The sequence below is a fragment of the Podarcis vaucheri genome (genome assembly GCF_965113315.1).
Source record: "Podarcis vaucheri genome assembly, chromosome: 6".
NCBI classification, from domain to species: domain Eukaryota; kingdom Metazoa; phylum Chordata; class Lepidosauria; order Squamata; family Lacertidae; genus Podarcis; species Podarcis vaucheri.
Genome location: NC_138764.1, coordinates 90,670,684 through 90,689,291, shown reverse-complemented (window position 1 = coordinate 90,689,291; position 18,608 = coordinate 90,670,684). Strand labels below are relative to the sequence as shown.

At 43.1% G+C, this 18,608-nt stretch overlaps 1 protein-coding gene across 2 annotated transcripts in view; it reads right to left on the bottom strand.

The window, feature by feature from the left end:
• The window catches only part of DOK5 (docking protein 5), a 64,553-nt gene extending 48,490 nt beyond the window's left edge, over positions 1-16,063 (bottom strand). The window contains exon 1 of one of the 2 annotated variants that reach the window (XM_082226440.1): positions 15,669-16,063. In XM_082226440.1, coding sequence (XP_082082566.1) covers positions 15,669-15,734 — 66 coding nt within the window. In that variant the 5' untranslated portion in view covers positions 15,735-16,063. The remainder of the gene's footprint in view (positions 1-15,668) is intronic. The other variant, XM_082226439.1, reaches the window with a different exon arrangement.
• Positions 16,064-18,608: the final 2,545 nt, after the last annotated feature.

Sequence of the window (18,608 nt, the reverse complement as noted above, 5' to 3'; positions counted from 1 at the left end):
GCTTCCCATTGCTATCTCGGATTATTACATATCCTGTAGACTGTCCCTAGGACAGGTGAGGCTGCTGATCCCTTATTTTTGAGGCTACTGATCCCTTATTTTCAAATCTGAAAGTTGATAGCTATGGTCTATAGGCATGTCCTTCAGGGAAAGTCCCAAAATGCAGGCTGCTGAATGGATAGCGGTAGATAGAGAACACGAGCACCAATAAATAGCATAATATCCAATTTATCAGGACCATCAGGACTGCAATTCTATGCATAGTTTCTTTGGAGCAAACTCCACCAAACTCAGTAGAGCTTACTTCTGGCAGCACACTGAACTTAACAAAAAAAAGATATTCAGCCAGCTGACATGCAATATGTAAGGCAGTGGTTTCCAATTAGCTAAGTACAACAGTAGGATTGCCATATTTCTAGAAGTAAAATTCAAAAGTTCTTGAGATTTTGGGGGAAACGAAACTCAAAATTTCCGATTTTTGAAAATTTTCTGGAAGCTATGGCAACCGTAACAGCAGCCCCCCTGTTTTTCAAAAGCCAAGCCATTAACCCACTATTTTTGAAAATTTTGGTATCTCTACAATAGTTTTTGTTATGTGAATGGTGCCGCAGACACCCTGGTTGGGTTATATAGAACAACTGGGGTTCACAGACCACCAATTGGGAACCACTGCTTTGAGGCATTCAATCGGAAACAAAAACAACTTGCAAAGAAGTATAACCATTTATACTGCATTAAAGAAAAGGGAATAAATAACCAGCTTCACCCTATGGCCTTCCTCTATGCTGATCTGTTGAAAACAAACTTGAAAGCCTCGCCATCAACTCATTCGTTTTCCAAAGCAAGAAGACTCCATCAAATAACCTGCTGCTCTCATTGTTGACATCATCACTCCTGCTATGGAAAAAGTCCCACGCTGAACTCCGTAGCATTCTCCTTCTCCCTTACTGAGACCCAGTTCAAATCAAGGCCTTCCCTTTTGAAACTAAATGTAATATGCAGATGGGACCACAGCCGTTTCCTAAGGTGCCACGTTGTAAACGTGAACCATTCCTGGCAGATGTCTGCTCCATCTTTTCTTGGGAAGGAAATTCCATACGCCCTCTCAGTTGTTTGTTCCGGTGAGCAGCTCAGTTTACATTGTCATCTTATAGCCCAGACAGCATTGCTATTGCTGCTGCTCTCAGTAGATCAAGAGAACAATTGCTCCCTTTTAGAACATTATATTTTGTGTTTGAGTATTATAATCATCTTGCAGCCTGATCTAAACACGTCGACTTTCCAACGAGTTCTCAGTGTGAGTGCTCAGAACTGCAGCCTTAAATGGCTTTTCTAAAATACCTTGCTATTTCCATTTGCCCACATATGATTTATCTCCCTGACCTTTTCCACTCTCATAACTTTCTCGAAAACCTCCCCAGTTTGTTGACTGTTGGTGTTACTGGCACAGAAAGTTCATGCTTTAATGTTTTTCTTTGAGACGCTGCCTTTACTGATATCTGATGCATTATGCATTAAGTTTCTGACACAGTCCGCCCTGGGAAGGTTCTGCCCTGGAAGTTGTCATCTAAATGTTCTATATAAAGTAACTGGATTACTTTCAATCAGCTCCTGTGCTGATTTGGATCAATGCAACTCCATTTCATTAAGCTCCGCCAATGAAGAATAGAAAGGAAATAGCCAATGGCATGCATTACTTTAAGCAACTTCCCTTAATTGTCACTAGTAACCAGCAAATCATTTTCCACAAAATTTAGTGGGGAATAACTACTCTAAAGGCTTAAGCACTGAGTCACTGAGAAGCAGTAAATTAGAGTTATCACCTCACAACCTAGACTTTTAAAATACAGGCAGCTGTGGTTCCTCTTGTGAGGAACTACAGGGGCTACAGGCAGTGCTTTTTTTCTTTAAAGGGGTACAGTGGTACCTCCGGTTGCGAACGGGATCCGTTCCAGAGGCCCGTTCACAACATGAAGCACCGTATCTGCGCATGTACGCGGCGTGATTTGGTGCCTGTACGCATGCGCAAAGCACGATTTAGCACTACTGCGCATGCACGAGCAGCAAAACCCGGAAGTAACCCTTTCTGGTACTTCCAGGTCGCCGTGGGATGCAACCTGAAAAAACATAACATGAAGCAAATGTAATATGGGGTATGACTGTGCTCTCATTCTCCTACGCATATTTGAAATACTGCCACTCAATGAGGTCAAACTTAGATTCACAAAATGTTTAGGGGTATGTATACCCCCAGAAAAAAGCACTGGCTTCAGGAACCCTTGGCTCTCTGCACAACTGGCCTTTTAGGATGATGAGCCATCAGGCCTACAGGTTGGAGCGTATTCCTAGAGAATGAAGGATGGTCAGTGTCTCTCCCATTCAAGACTGGGCACTATCTCTCCTCAACAGGAAGAGATGTAAAAGCTTCCTTTTCTGCCTAGGACTTTGCCTTGATGATGCAAATCCATCTCTAGGTCTTGGCCTGGTTTCTGGTGCTGACTTCACCTGAGAACAATGATTGACGGGAATGTTGTAGCTCTCTCTATGGTAGAAAATCCGCTTTTGATGCAGGAAGTCTGAGGTTAATCTTCAGTACAGTGGTACCTCGTGTTAAGAACTTAATTCGTCCTGAAGGTCTGTTCTTAACCTGAAACTGTTCTTAACCTGAGGTACCACTTTAGCTAATGGGGCCTCCTGCTGCCGCCGTGCCGCCACCACATGATTTCTGTTCACATCCTGAAGCAAAGTTCTTAACCCGATGTACTATTTCTGGGTTAGTGGAATCTGTAATCTGAAATACTGGCCAGCCACTGCCAGTCAGTGTAGAAAATACTGAGTTAGATGGACCAATGACACCAGCATGAGTGGGATGGATCAAAGCCAGTTACAGCCTAAGGCAGGAATATAAAACAGGGAGAATGTCTTGCTGAACACAAAGCTGTTACTTTGAGGAAGCACCCCTTAGCTTTGAGCTATACCACCAGGCACTGGCTGAAAGTTACAAGCTGTCCTGGTTAAATGCAAAACATACTGTTGTTTGAGAAGGGTTCTGTTACAATAACTACAATGGAAAGGGCCTCCTCCGTGGTGGCACCCCAGCTGTGGAATACTCTTCCCAAAGAGGCTCACTTGTCACCTTTCTTGTGGCCTATTCGATATCAAGTATTTATTGAAAGTGCCTGAGGCCGCACACATGAAAGTCATGACAACACATTAAAAGCTAAAATACACAGAATAAAAATAACAGAATAAAACCAGATTGGTTATCACAACTTGTCAAATGTTCTCCAATGAAAACCTATCTGACTAGGTAAATATATAATACACAGGTACTTATATTTGCTTTGGACTGCCTTGGGCACCTTAAAGCAAGTAAAAATTTAATAATAATAATACATTTTAGTGTATCTTTCATCTTTGTTGGAAGCCGCCCAGAGTGGCTGGAAAAACCCAGCCAGATGGGTGGGGTACAAATAATAAATAATTATTATTATTATTATTATTATTATTATTATTATTATTATTATTATTATTTTCTTGTTTTCCAAAGGAATGAATGAAATAAGTATTTATTTCTGTTATGCACACTGTGAAAATGCTTCCAAAGGGAAATCATTCAACAGAATGCCAAAGATGACCAAAACAACTCTTAACAATTCAGACACTTGCAGAAATATGTCTGTTATCTCTGTTCTACAATCCTAAAACAGGCTTGGCAGACATGATCAGCTATAATAATAACTTTAATAACTTTTAACTTCCTTCAAGAGTAAGAATCATTTTTTTTAGCTCATCTGACACATGAACCATCATCTCTAAGACATGAAAGCATTTTGCAACTTTCCCCAAGATGCTGCTTCAAGATTAACTTTTTAAAAATATTCTTTTGTAAATCTTCAATGACAGCTAGCGGTTTGTCTTGGCAAATTTTCCGTTATGATGTGGCTAAAACATAAATCCATGGAATCTTGGGGGGAAACATGGCCTGGAATTACAAATTACACACCACTAAGAGTCAGCACAGGCAGGTCATGCAGAAAAGCATCCAACACGAGCACGGTGAATTTAAAAATCACAGTGTGCTCTCTCTCACGCACTCTCTCGGTTTCCCCCTTGGTTCTCTAATAATTGCAAAACAGGGAAATCAAACAAATGGCCTGTCAAAAAAATTGGCAATAGAAGAAAGTCCTAATTTACATTCTAAAGATGGCGTCTGTTGAAATACCAAGAGATAAATAAAACCCCTGTACATTTGGGGATTGTAAATTAAAGCAAGTCTGAATGACTTGTGTCCCAGCAAGCCAAACACAGCATACTAGCCACATATTATCTTCTGTAGGTGCCTGACACACACACACACATACCCTATATTTACAGTCCCAGATAAACAGCAAAATCAGATCAGTTATTTACACAGCCAAGCTGCAGTTGGCTTAAAAGATTTCAAGTTGTGCTGCTTAATGATTGTCATGGACTGGTTGGGCACAGGAGAATGGTGAGAGAAACTGTTAAGTTGTGGGTGAACACATTAGATGACACAGTGATTCTTCAAACAGCTCTTGTTTAGTCACAGACCCAGAAGAGAACTGAAGTGAAGGGTTCAGCCAGCCTGCTTATATAGAGCTCCACTACAACGCAACTGTAACAACTTTCTGTAACTATCCAATCACTGAACGTCACTTTCAATTCCTTATTAGCATATGTGGACCTGAGTGAAAACTATCTACAGTATCCCCCTGCTGGCCCAGGGTGAGATACATAACAGAAACCAGGTGAGGAAGCCCCAAGGGAAGAAGGCTCCAAGACATGGGGGAGGGGGGACGATGCTGAGTGGTCAGAGGGAGAAGACTGGGAGGAGGTGTCAGAAGCTGAAGAGGTAAACTGGGTTTGCTGGGAGAGTCTGTGGCAAAGAGAAGTCCAGAATCAGAAGCAGGAGAGTGGGGAGGCCAAGAGGCAGAGAGGAGTCCAGCTGGTGAAGAGGCACAGGTGTCTCCTGCTGCTGCTGCTGCTGCTGCTGCTGCAACAAGCTCCCCTCTCTCCTGGTCTCCCAGAACCAGGAGAGGCATGAAGAGGGCAGAGTAGTTAGCTTCACACAGGCATAGTCTCAGATTACTTGGGGAAAATACTGAGGAGGACAGGATTTAGGCAGCTGTGGAGGGGCAGGGACCTTCAGTCTTTACAACAAGACCTGCTAGAGATGAGTTGCTGTGCTCATTAGACATGACACTCCTGTGCAGATCCTGTTTTTGCTAATCCAGAGTTAACTCCAACTTACTCAGTGTAATTTACTGCTGGCTCGCTCCTGTCAGTGATACTGGCAAAGAAGATGAAACCAGGTAACTGGTAGAATGTGTAAAACACTAAGAGGGGCACTATTCTGAGGCAGATGTGCCTTTCTCTCCTGCCAGTCAAGAGCTTAGCAGAATAGAGGAGAAGAACCCTGATGGATCAGGCTTAAAGTCTAGGTTTCACGGGGGGGGCAACCAGTTACCTATAGGGAGCCCCAAACCCCTCTCACAGTTTCCAGCAACTGGTATTCAGAGGCAAACTGCACTGACATGGCCCTGAATGCTCCCTAACAATGGACCATCACTGATCCATGGTGGATTTGTCAGCGACTGGACATTTACTGCCTTATTATCTCAATGCAGTTTGGATAAGTGGGGGCATAGAAGGAGCTACTGGGTGGTTGTTCTTATGTCCCCTGGTTTGTAGTTTCAGAAAAGTTTCAGATACAGGCCACCTGCATTCATGTGCAACAAGGATTGCTGCACATTTAACTGTGGGATAGGTGTCTGGGGGGCAGGGAACAGAAGACACTGTGTTTTAGAAGTATGGCACATTTGAAAAAACACAGGAATCTAGCAAAATGTTATCAACGAAAAGGAAATTCTGATCAAAGAGCAAGCCAGAGAATGAATATAACAGAATAAGATAGAAACACAAAATAAACAGGTAGGTATAGTGGGAGATAGAAAAGTTAGACCCGGCCATTAATAAGTATTAGAATGGAAGAATTTGACAGTAATATCAAATAAAACAACCCAACTTTGCAGGGAGTGCCCAAAGGGATAGAAAGCAAACTAATGGTCTGCTTAACAGAAATATGTATAGGATTGAAAGACAAGAAACAACTTTAATGTTCAGATAAATGCCTGCATGATCACAAAATCCATGTGGTTATTTCAGAGATGCAACCGTTTTGCACACACCTGGGAATGGGGCTGACTAGCTCATGGAAGGTACATGAGCTCAATTAATCTTGGTGCACTGCAAGGCCTGGTGGGCATCAGCTGGGTGCCTGGTGCCCCTAGCTCTGTTACTGCCCCTTTGGAAGTCTGTAACTCCTTAACTGCCATTTTATTGGTTGATAAAATTGCAATCATTGCAGAAGCGGCAGGACGGGGAAGTGGGGAGCAAGGTAGAATTCAGAGTCCTCCGCCAGAAACAGCAGTGGGTGGCTCTAAACTGGTCTGTGAACACATTTGGCAGCTTGCATCCAAGTTCAAGCCCTGCCAGTTCCAAGTCTTGTCCTCAGGTTGCCCCATTAAAGAGGATATCAAAGATGCAGGAAGGAAGTCACTATGGAATGCTCAAGTCTTAGCAGTTCACACTCTATATATAACAGAAGCGTCTCCGCCTGGGATTCTTCTTCATGTTACAATTGGTGGGAAAAGACGGTGTCATTTCTGAACACAAGGACACCCCCTCCCCGAGTATGTGTCGGTGGACTTTGACAAGCCATACAAGGTTCTCAGGACACCTGCAAGGATGATACAAGATCTAGCAAGAAAACCGTAGGAGAGGCAGCCAATGGAATCGCCTGTAATTAGACTGAAGCACTGGAAGAGAGAAATGGCGATCATTTTACAAATAGTAGAATGCGTATCGCAGGATGTAATATAGTAGATCATCCCTTCCACTGACAATAGAACAGGAAGCAGTGAGTTACAGGAAGGCAGATCTGGGTAGAGAGCAGAAAGTGTCCTTTGGATTCAGTTATCATAGTCCAGATAAATAACTGTATAATATATTACATAGGCAACATAATATTGTGATTACAGATCATTCAGTCTCACAAGCATATGTAGCAAGCGTATTGCAGACCCTGCAAGTGTCCCTGTTTTCCAGGGACACCCCTGATTTAGAGAAGGCATCCCGGTTTCTGATTTGATCCCAGAATGTCCTGCTTTTCTTTAGGATGTCCCTACTTTCATGGGAGAAATGTTGGAGAGTATGAAGTTATCCAACCTCCAAGCCATCTGAAGGCAATCCTGTACAGTGGTACTTCGGGTTAAGAACTTAATTCATTCTGAAGGTCCGTTCTTAACCTGAAACTGTTCTTAACCTGAAGCACCACTTTAGCTAATGGGGCCTCCTGTTGCCGCCATGCAATTTCTGTTCTCATCCTGAAGCAAAGTTCTTAACCCGAGGTACTATTTCTGGGTTAGTGGAGTCCGTAACCTGAAGCACCACTGTATAAGGACGGTTTTTTTTAATGTTTAATGTTTTGTGTTTTTATATATGTTGGAAGTGGCTGGGGCAACCCAATAAGATATGTGGGGTATAAATAGTGAAATTATCGTTATGGAATGAGACATCCCTATTTTCATCTGAGAAATGTTGGAGGGTATGGTATTGTCTAAACCAGGACAACATTAGGACAATGTTCCCAGCTGTTTTTAACTTATAATCAGCAATGGAGAACAAGCATTGGAACAGGGAGTGCTTAATCGCCACCCCCCAGTGTTATTTCTCAGCTGAAATATTCTCCTTCAATCACAGAATTATAGAATGGTAGAGTTGGAAGGAACCCCAAGGATCATCTAGTTCAACCCTCTGTGATCTTTTTCTCTCCAGCAGGGCTAATAACAGCTTGTGGCGGGGGGGGGGGGTAATTTTAGTGGGGGAGCTGTTCAGCATTCCCCTGTTAGTTTGCAAGCCCCCTCCATAGAGGCTGGCCCCTCTCACTGTCCTTGGAGCTTGCTTACCGGTAGCCTCCTCTGGCTGATATCCAGACAGACCAGGGAAATTTTGATAGGCGACATTTTCCCAAGAGTGGGCAAAATGCACAACCTCTCTCTCCTGCTTCTGCAGGGGAAAGAAAATAAGTCAGAAATCCCTAGCTGATTTTAAGAGTTTTTTTAAAAACTACCTTGGCCCTTAGATTACACGCTGAAATAGAAGTAGAGGAGCAAAGCCACTTCATGGCACATTCCATTTACTAAAGGAAAGCATTCTGTAGATGCTCAGAGGTATTTCACTTATGAGGGGGAGAAACTGAGTCAGTGTTTGGGGATCCTAACCAGAAGGTGCACATATAGTTTAAATCATCTAATTGATGTACAGTGTTTGTTTTTTATCTAATTTTATATTGTTTTGTTGCTTTTTTTAAATCTGGATGACACATTGGGGGGGCCTTTTGGAAGTCAAAAGGCAGATAAAAAAATTTGCAGAATGATAATGAAAATGACGACAACAACAGCAACAATGTTTTTGCCTTGAGATCCCTGGATTTTCAATAAGAATTTGGTATTTTAGAGAGGCAATGCGATAATTTTACTTTTCTTTGGAAGGAGGATGTGATACTATTGCTTCCATGGCAACTATTTTTTTTAATTAAATGAATATGCTAATTGCCCGTTTCAAATGGAATGTAAAATTGCACTTTTACTAACAGTAAATAACCCAAATCAGATTTTTAAATTAGCCACCAGCTATAATTTCTGTAATTCCCTTTCCTGCTACATGTATATTCACTTACTGTGGCCTTCAAGCAAAAACTTGTTTGTATATATAAATATTTCAGCTGGTTCAAATGTTTAGCAGGACTTTGTCTCCTGTCTTATCACAAATAACAAGAATGAGGCTCATACCATTGGCTTGGATGGGACCAACTGCAATTAGTCGCCTCTCCTCCTTGCCCCAAACTGAGTTCATCAGTGGCTATTTTATAATTTTATTCTATATCATTATATAAGAGCAGGTACCTTAATTTCCTTATTTTCTTCTTCCTCATCCTTTGGCATTATGACTATTAGACTATGTGTCATTTTAAAAAAAAAATCAATTTGAGTGTAATACATTTATATAATATATTTATGATGCCAAAGGACAATGGATGAGGAAGGACAAAGGAAGTAGAAAATAAGGAAATTAAGGTACCTGCTCTTATATAATATAATAGTGAATAACTAATCCTGGATTATAATTCCTCAGTTGTTAACCCACATTGAGCCAGAATTCCCTGTGTCACATGCCAATGCTCTAAACAACTTGGGCCCCAAATATTTGAAGAAGTGTCTCATCCTACATCAATCTGCCCAGATGTTAAGATCAGCAGCAGAGGCCTGGTTGGCCGAGCTGCCACCCTCCATGGTTCAAGAGGTGGTAGCATGTGACAGGGTCTTCTCCGTGGTGTCCCCCATGTTGTGAAATGACCTCCCCTATGAGGTCTGTCTTGTTCCATCAGTTATGTTTTTTGATGATTGGTCAAGTTGCACCTCTTTGGTCAAGGGGCACCTCAAGCCTTGGGCTGAGGGTACATCTTCCTTCCTCCTCTTCCTCCTCCTCCTCCAGTGTGGTCCTACAGTTCTGTGCTGTCATTTTGTTATACCAATATTGGTTATTTTTTCCGGTTTTTATACTATGATTTTAATTGTACATTTCTACTTATTTTAATTCTTACTTTTTTTGACCCACCATCATGACCAAAGAAGACTATAACATAAAATAGTAAACAAATAAATAAAGAGAACTGTGGCTTAATGTGAGACAAGATCACACTGAAACCATTAGGCATAAGTCTTTGGCCTCAACACTCACTGTTCACACCCACTATGCCTATCTCTGATTCCATGTGCTTGTGATATTGTATTCAAGATCTAATTCCAGGGAGGCTAGAATGATGTTGTATCAAAGCAAGTCATGAATGTTACAGATGTTTTAGTTGAGATTCGCTCTGGTTCAGTTGCTGCTACAGCACCGGAGAGTGCTACACGGCAGTGGCATCACAACATGACATGATGACATCAAGCCATGTCACAACTTCACTAGGGCATGGCGCAGTGCATGCCAACATTGGGCACCCACAGTGGGGACCCCAAGTTGGTGCCCCAGCCCTTCTGCTGCTACCTTGCTTTGTGCTAAGCCATGGTTTCGATTAGGGTGTCATTCAAACCCAGCCTTGTGGTTTGTCTCTTCCAGGCAAAGCACAAACTGTAAGCCAAGAACAAAGTTTGGTTACAGCTTATGGTTTGTCTAAAGCAAGAGAAACTACGAGCCTGGGCTTGGACAACATGCTAAGCCAACCGTGGCTTAATTCACAGCAATAGGAACAGAGGCAGAAAGCAGCCACAAACTCATATCCAGGAGCCACAGTGACATCCTCTTTCTCCAAAATAATGTCTCCTGGACTCCATTAATTCTAACTATTCTATTTAACTTTAAAGGAAATGCATAGCAGTACTGAATTTGTAGGTTTTCCCTTTTCCTTTCGTCATCTCCATAGGCATCCATGTTTTATTAGCTAAAGGTAAAGGGACCCCTGACCATTAGGTCCAGTCGTGACCAACTCTGGGATTGCGGCGCTCATCTCACTTTACTGGCTGAGGGAGCCGGCATACAGCTTCCAGGTCATGTGGCCAGCATGACTAAGCTGCTTCTGGCGAACCAAAGCAGCACACGGAAATGCCATTTACCTTTCCGCCGGAGCGGTACCTACTTATCTACTTGCACTTTGACGTGCTTTCGAACTGCTAGGTTGGCAGGAGCAGGGAGCAACGGGAGCTCGATGCAGAAGACGAAAGTGGAGGCCCTGGGAGTTTATGAAATTAAGGAATTTAAAATAAAGAAATATAATTGGGGCCTCCACATAGACTCTGACTTTGATTACCTTCAAGATTCATGCCTTGTGGAAACTCTTCAGCAGCTGTTTGCAAATATGGGAAGAGACTTTGGATTGATGGTGAAAGAACTCTTTCGAGATGTGACGACTGGCATAAAGGGTTACCAACAAGACCGGCGGAGAGGGACTGAAAGAGACTGGAGGGCCTCGGACGTGAGGAACCCGGGCTAAGAACTGTTATTTTGGACATGCTTTGGGAAGGGACGCAAACCGGGGATGGGAGGGAGGGAAAAATTAAGTTCTAACAACACTCATGATTATGGGATTTGGTTAAAAAGATCATTATTCAAGACAAAATGGGAAATCGATGGAAGGGAATTGAGGTCCAACTTAGAAAAAATTAATTTTGTTTGCTTTTATAAAAGGACTAATATTAGGACAGGGAAATGCCAATTTGCTGACATAAATTTGGAAATGGGGATGCAAGGGAGGGGGTAGGGGGAAGTCAATGACCAGGGTTAGGAAATAATATTTTCGGGAAAGTATATATGTTTGTTGTTGTTTTCTTTTTTTTCTTTGTTTATGTGTTTATTTGTTTCTTGTGTTTTTGTTTTTGTTTATATAAAATGTGAAAACCCAATAAAAATTTTATAAAAAAAAAAAAAGGGAGCAACGGGAGCTCACCCCGTCCCGGGGATTCGAACTGCCGATCTTCTGATAGGCAAGCCCTAGGCTCAGCGTATAATAGCTTATAAATACATTGGTGAACAAATCAAATGGACAATAACATTTTGGGGAGGGGGAATTTTTCCAATAGGTATCAACTATATAATAATAAAAATAATTTATTATTTATACCGCACTCATCTGGCTGGGTTTCCCCAGCCACTCTGGGCGGCTTCCAACCGAATATTAAAAACAATACAGCATCAGACATTAAAAACTTCCTTAAATAGGGCCGCCTTCATTGTCTTTTAAACGTAAAATAGTTGTTTATTGCCTTGAACGCTGGGAGGGCTTTCCACAGGGTAGGCGCCACTACCGAGAAGGCCCTCTGCCTGGTTCCCTGTAACCTCACTTCTCGCAGCCAGGGAACCACCAGAAGGCCCTCGGTGCTGGACCTCAGTGTCCGGGCTGAACAATGGGGGTGGAGATGCTCCTTCAGGTATACAGGACCAAGGCCATTTAGGGCTTTAAAGGTCAGCACCAACACTTGGAATTGTGCTCGGAAACGTACTGGGAGCCAATGTAGGTCTTTCAGGACCAGTGTTATATGGTCTCGGCGGCCACCCCCAGTCACCAGTCTAGCTGACACTTTCTGGATTAATTGCAGTTTCTGAGTCACCTTCAAAGGTAGCCCCACGTAGAGCGCATTGCAGTAGTCCAAGCGGGAGATAACTAGAGCATGCACAACTCTGGTTAGACAGTGTTCCACACCATGAATTCAATATAAGGTGTCCTGGACAAAGTATAAGCACCACTTTCCACCTGTATAGTCCCTGAGCTCCCATCTAAACAAGCACCTGGTGGTGGTTTTTTCTCATTACACCTGGTGCAAAACACAATTAATTAGCAATATAATGAGAGCAGCAGCACTGACCATTTTGCTGTGTTTGTTTCAAACACTTTTTAAAAAAATGACAGCAAAGCTAATAATGATAACACCATAGATGAGCACAATAATCACAGAAAGCTTACCACACCTGAGGTGACAATTTAATGTGAACTGTACCTGAGGGCCCTAGCACACGGTACAATTTGGCATATTTCATTATGATCTTCGCAAGGCATCATCTGTTTGAAACTTTTAATAACTAGCAAGCTTTATCTCCATCTCCCAATAGGCCACCTTTCCCACTTTTACTGCACCATTGGAAGTGTCTATTCTGTGGCTCCTTAGCATTCTTCTTTCTTTCTTTCTTTCTTTCTTTCTTTCTTTCTTTGCAATGTAACAAGCTTTATTAATAGTCTTATAATACATTACATATATATAGTAAATCTCATTGAGTAAATTGAGATTTCAATCATATACACGCACACACACACAAAAACCCCATATACTTGTCCTTTCTTACATAGTTATAAACCTTAAGCTTCAGCTGTGTTTATGCTACTTTTTATGCGGTTATTAACAAAGATTATTAACAATAGTTATTAACAAAAAATATCATAAAAACTTTGGAGTTCCTGTCAATTCTCATTGTATGCTTTTATTCTAATAGTGAATGTACCTACCATTTTTAATCTATTCTTTATATATTCTCTAATACATTCTTACAACAATTTGTACCGTTAATCTTATTTCTCCTATATTTCTTTATCCAAGGTCATTCAAATGGTGCCATAGACGAAAAACCTTTGATATATTTTTGTACATATCTCTTGTATTTATCCCATTCCTAGCGAGGACTCTAGGAGTCAACCTGCAATTCAAATCTGAAATTCAGGCATCACCTATTTTTCTCTCTGCTCCTTGCCACGTGAGACACCTTAGTTATATGTTCTGTATGAGCAATCTCCAAGATTGGTCATAGTTCCCATTTCACAGATGGAAGAACCAAGGCAGAACAATAGTGAGTTGCCAACGTCTATCAAGTAAATTCATCAATGGGTGAGAATAGGGGTATAAGAAGCTGGGGTATAAGAAGCTGCCATTGGTCCATCTTGCTCAGGAACGTCTACACTGACTGACAACAGCTCTCCAGATTTTCACATAAGAGTCTCACATAGCACTACATGGAGATGCCTGGGAATGAACTCAGAATATTATGCAAGCAATGCATGTGCTCTACCATTGAACTATGTGCCTCCCTCAAATTTGAACCCAAGACTTCCAGAACCCAGTCCTAATATGGATCACTGTAGTTCAACATTGTGTGGCAGAGAGCATGATGGCGGAGTTAAGACTATCATAGGTTTGCTACATAAACCTCCATGAACCTAGAGTACAAAATGGAACAGAAGTGTAAATAAATGAAATCATTGCTTAAATGTAAAATGTAGAGCCAAACCAGGAAATTAAGGCATCAGTTTCTGTTGCAATCAATAAGGCACCGGTCTAGAGATATATCTTTAAACACACACATGTTCCTGCAAGGTATTTCTTCTACACACACACACCTTCCATACCATGAAACTTTGTGAACATTTATAGCCAGCACTTCTGTACAATATCAACCCCATTGGAATAGCATAGGTTCCTGTTTCCTCAAACTCTCCAACCAAGTAGAGAGTTGCAAGCTCACTAAGCACACTAAAGACTGTGGCTTTTTTTAGGTACCAAATGCTGCGTGGAGGGGGCATCCTTGGTAACATTTTGACACCGAAACTTAGACCTACAGTTGCACTGCAGAGGTTTCCGACAAGTGCCATGTATGTAGGAAATGACATCCTCACATTTGCACCTGTATCCATGCTGAGCAATACACATTTGAAAGGAACATCTAATATTTAGTCAGGTAGCAAGCCATGTGTCCCTTCAAACAGGTGATTTGTTAATGTGAGACTATGATATTCAAGAACTGTCATTCCAATTACCTACACACTGCACTTGTCACACTGCAGCCAATGTGAATTTTACATATTTGTCACATTGCGGCCAATGTGAATTTTACATTCCCGTTGTAGCTTGATGTCTGCGCCAGCTAATGCAGCCTGAGATCCTATACACACTTAATGTGGTGTAGTATGGAGTCAATGGGATTTCAGTCAATGGGACTTAATTCTGATTAGACATAGATATGACTGTCCATGTCCACGGTAGCACCCTTGCATGTTGGCTCAGAAACAAATGCATTACTGCTGCCTGTCATCTAGGCATTACGTTGTTGATCATTATTCAAAAATTTTATATCTCTGCTTTCTTTATCAATGTTCAAGGCAGCATAGGAATGTAAGGAGCTGCCTTATACTGACTCATACAATTGGTCCATATGGTTTACTGTTGACTCTCCAGGGTTCCAGACAGAAATCTTTCCTAGCCTTACCTGGAGATGCCGGGGGTTTCACCAGAGACCTTTTGCATGCAAAAATACCACTGGATTTACTGCCGCGGCATATTTACTGGGGTATAAATGTCACTGGATCCTGCAGGGCTTATTTCTGAGCCAGCTTGTCCAGCATCAGGCTGCTTATCTCTAAGGTGCTACAACACTCTTAATCTGCCAGGAAGTTCTTTTGGGCGAGCCCCATTGAAATGAATGGGAACTGCGCATGGGCACTGAACCACTGAGTCCTAAAGTCTGCTTGCTGGCTTCTCTTCTGAAAGTGAAAAGTTAAGAGGGGATACTGGCTGACTAGGAGATCCCTTAGACAATTCTAATATGATTGGAGAAGAAATTTATCTAAGCACGCTCATAAATCTTCGGAAATGAGCCTCACTTCCACAAACCCCATTAACAGAAGAGTTCTGTGACATTCCAAAGCTTGCTACTTTCTCCAGACACAAACACAGCTAAGGCACTGGAAAGACAGCATTAGAGCGAGTGTGGATTTTGCAGGCTTTCCTTTCCTCCACCCCGCTTGTATCCGTTATCGAGAAATGTCCTTTGCACCGCACTGCAAGCTGCTTCTATATTTATAATGCACATATGGCAGTGGAGAGAGACCTGGAAAAGGACTGGCCCTTTGCATAGTCAAAAATGAAATAAAAATAAAGCATGCAACCTTGTTTTCCCTTTCAGGTCCTCGGACAACCGCACACAACGCACGTGGCCAACGCTGTGGTTATTCAACACCAACCCATTGATAAATCAAACACGGTACAATAACGCCAGTGGAGGGTTTTGGTTTGTTTGTTTTTCTAAAAAATAAAAATACTTACTCCTAAACGTCTGCTCCTTATCTTGACATACCCTTGCTTCACTATGTCGTTAAAATTGGAAGCCATCCTGGACGGAGGGAACAGAAGGAGCGGAGTTGTAGCAAAGTTGCAATGCAATCCAGTTTGGGTTTGTGGGCTTGGGTGCTGCTGCTGTGTGTTGGTGTTGATGTTTTGCTTTAAATCCCCCCCCCCCCCCGACCAGCCTTCGGAATATATCCTCCTCCTGACCCAGAAACTCCCCGGCAAGAGTTTTGTTGCTGCTGCTATCTTTGAAAAAAAAAAGGAAGGAAGGAATCCACTTGGGAAGTGAGAGGAGAAGAGTCAATGAGAGACGGAAAGCTCTCCTGCTGGATCAGCTGACGAGAGAGGCAGACAGCTCGCAGCTGACTGGCTTGTGCGATGAGATCAGAGAATCAGCCCAGAGAGAGCTTCCCCCTCCCCAAGCCTCGTTCCTTCCTCCCCTCCCCGGTTGTGGGCGGCGAGATCCGCCCTCACTCGCTGCCTGGGTGAAAGAAATGTTACACTTATATATAACGACGTTTGTTTGCCCCCTTCTCTCTTTGGAAGCGGGTGGGGCTGCGCCGGGAAAGAAGGGCTCGCCTGATTGTGGTCCAGGGATGAGGATACCTGTGGACCTCAGTCCAGATGTTTGCTGGACTGCATCTCCCATCATCCCTGACAGCTGTCCGTCCTTGGCATTAAAAAAAGGGGGCGGCAAGAAAATCGAGTTTTAAGCTGGAGCTCATGGCGACTTTGTGTTGGCACCTAATTGGTAGTAGCATCAAGAGTGAACTCCTGGAATATGGGTGCCCCTGAACAGATGCAGAGGGCATTTCCGCCAACCTAAAGAGGGTCCCCTGGACGCGGGTGGCACTGTGGGTTAAACCACAGAGCCTAGGACTTGCTGATCAGAAGGTCGCGGTTCGAATCCCCGTGACAGGGTGAGTTCCCGTTGCTCGGTCCCTGCTCCTGCCAACCTAGCAGTTTGAAAGCATGTCAATGTGCAAGTAGATAAATAGGTACCACTCCGGCGGGAAGGTAAACGGTGTTTCCATGTGCTGCTCTGGTTTGCCAGAAGCGGCTTAGTCATGCTGGCCACATGACCCAGAAGCTGTACACCAGCTCCCTCGGCCAATAAAGCGAGATGAGCGCCGCAACCCCAGAGTCGGTCACGACTGGACCTAATGGTCAGGGGTCCCTTTACCTTTACTAAAGAGGGTCCCCAGCTATCAATAGTGTCCTCTATTCATTTGTTTGTTCAAATACAAAAGTGTATTGTTTGTTATAGGTGCTGTTATTATTTTGTAGTGTATTTTGTTGCTCTTTCACCTGGCGGACAGCGAGAAGAATTTCTGTTAGTGAGTGGCTATGTAAACGCAGGGCATAAAATACGGAACAAGTACCTAAAACATACTAGGCTCTGAGACAGAACAAGAATAAATGAACAGGTCCCATAGTACTCACAATGTTCGGCTGGGTCACTGGGGGGTTGGGGGCTTCCAGGATGAACCCCATAAGTAAACGGAAGAGGGGGGTTAACCCCCCTAACATTGGCCCATTTTCTATATGGCACAGAGCAAGTATTTGGTTATTCTAAGTGTGGTGCTTAACTGGCTAGCCAATGTCACTACCTCAATGGAAGGAAAAGGTTTGGCAAGCTTGTTCTTATACATTTTACCCCAACAGGTAAAGGAGCCCAATAACTGGAAGGGATCCAGGGCATCATCTAGACTGACCCCCCAACTCTATACAGTATGGTTCTCTTGTAGTCCACCAGAGTTTCACAAACTGTAAGCCAGAGAGGAGCAGCAGGTCCACTTTCAGCAGTGACCACTTTCAGGGACACTTTCGGGCAGCGTGCCAACGGCCTTCTTGCTTGCCTCCCTCATTTCTGACAGCAGCAGCTCCCAAACAGGAAGAGGTGGTTTGTAAGCAAGGCTAAAGCATGGGAATTTGACAGGGGGCAGGAAAAAGAAAGAAAAAGAAGGAAAGAGCAGAAATGGACGACAGGGGAACAGACTGGGGACTAATCTATACTGGTAAATTTAAAATGTTATAAATGTGTTATAAGCATACGACACCAGAGGGCACTGCAGAGCAATGTAAAATTGACAATGTAAAATTCCATTGAGAGCTATAGAACGTTTCTTTTTTAAGCGTTTTTACAATCAGCATAGATCCAGATGGAGCGTGTTCAAGCATGGGGAATATTGCATTAGTTTTACTGATTATAATACTAAAGCTTCTGTCCCGTTTTTTAATATTCTGTTCAGACACTGCACTACTTGTTGCATTGTGGAATTGTTGCTTTTTGACCAATATACCAGCATGGATATAAAAGGGACGCGGGTGGCGCTGTGGGTAAAACCACAGTGCCTAGGACTTGCCGATCGTATGGTCGGCGGTTCGAATCTCCGCGGCGGGGTGAGCTCCCGTCTTTCGGTCCCAGCTCCTGCCCACCTAGCAGTTCGAAAGCACCCTTAAAGTGCAAGTAGATAAATAGGTACCGCTTTATAGCGAGAAGGTAAACGGCGTTACGTGTGTTGCTCTGGTGCAGGCTCGCCAGAGCAGCGATGTCACACTGGCCATGTGACCCAGAAGTGTCTGCGGACGGCGCCGGCTCCCGGCCTCTAGAGTGAGATGAGCGCACAACCCTAGAGTCTGACAAGACTGACCCGTACGGGCAGGGGTACCTTTACCTTTACCTTTACCAGCATGGAGCTGTTTGACAGTAAGAGCTGTTTGATAGTGGAACAGACTCCCTTGGGAGCTTGTTGGCTTTCCTTCATTGGAGGTTTTTAAGCAGAGGTTGGATGGCCATCTGTCCTGGATGCTTTAGCTGAGATTCCTGCATCTCAGGGGGTTGGACTAGATGACCCTTGGGGTCCCTTCCAACTCTACAATTCTATGGTGTTCCAAACTTCATTCACATTGGTGGAC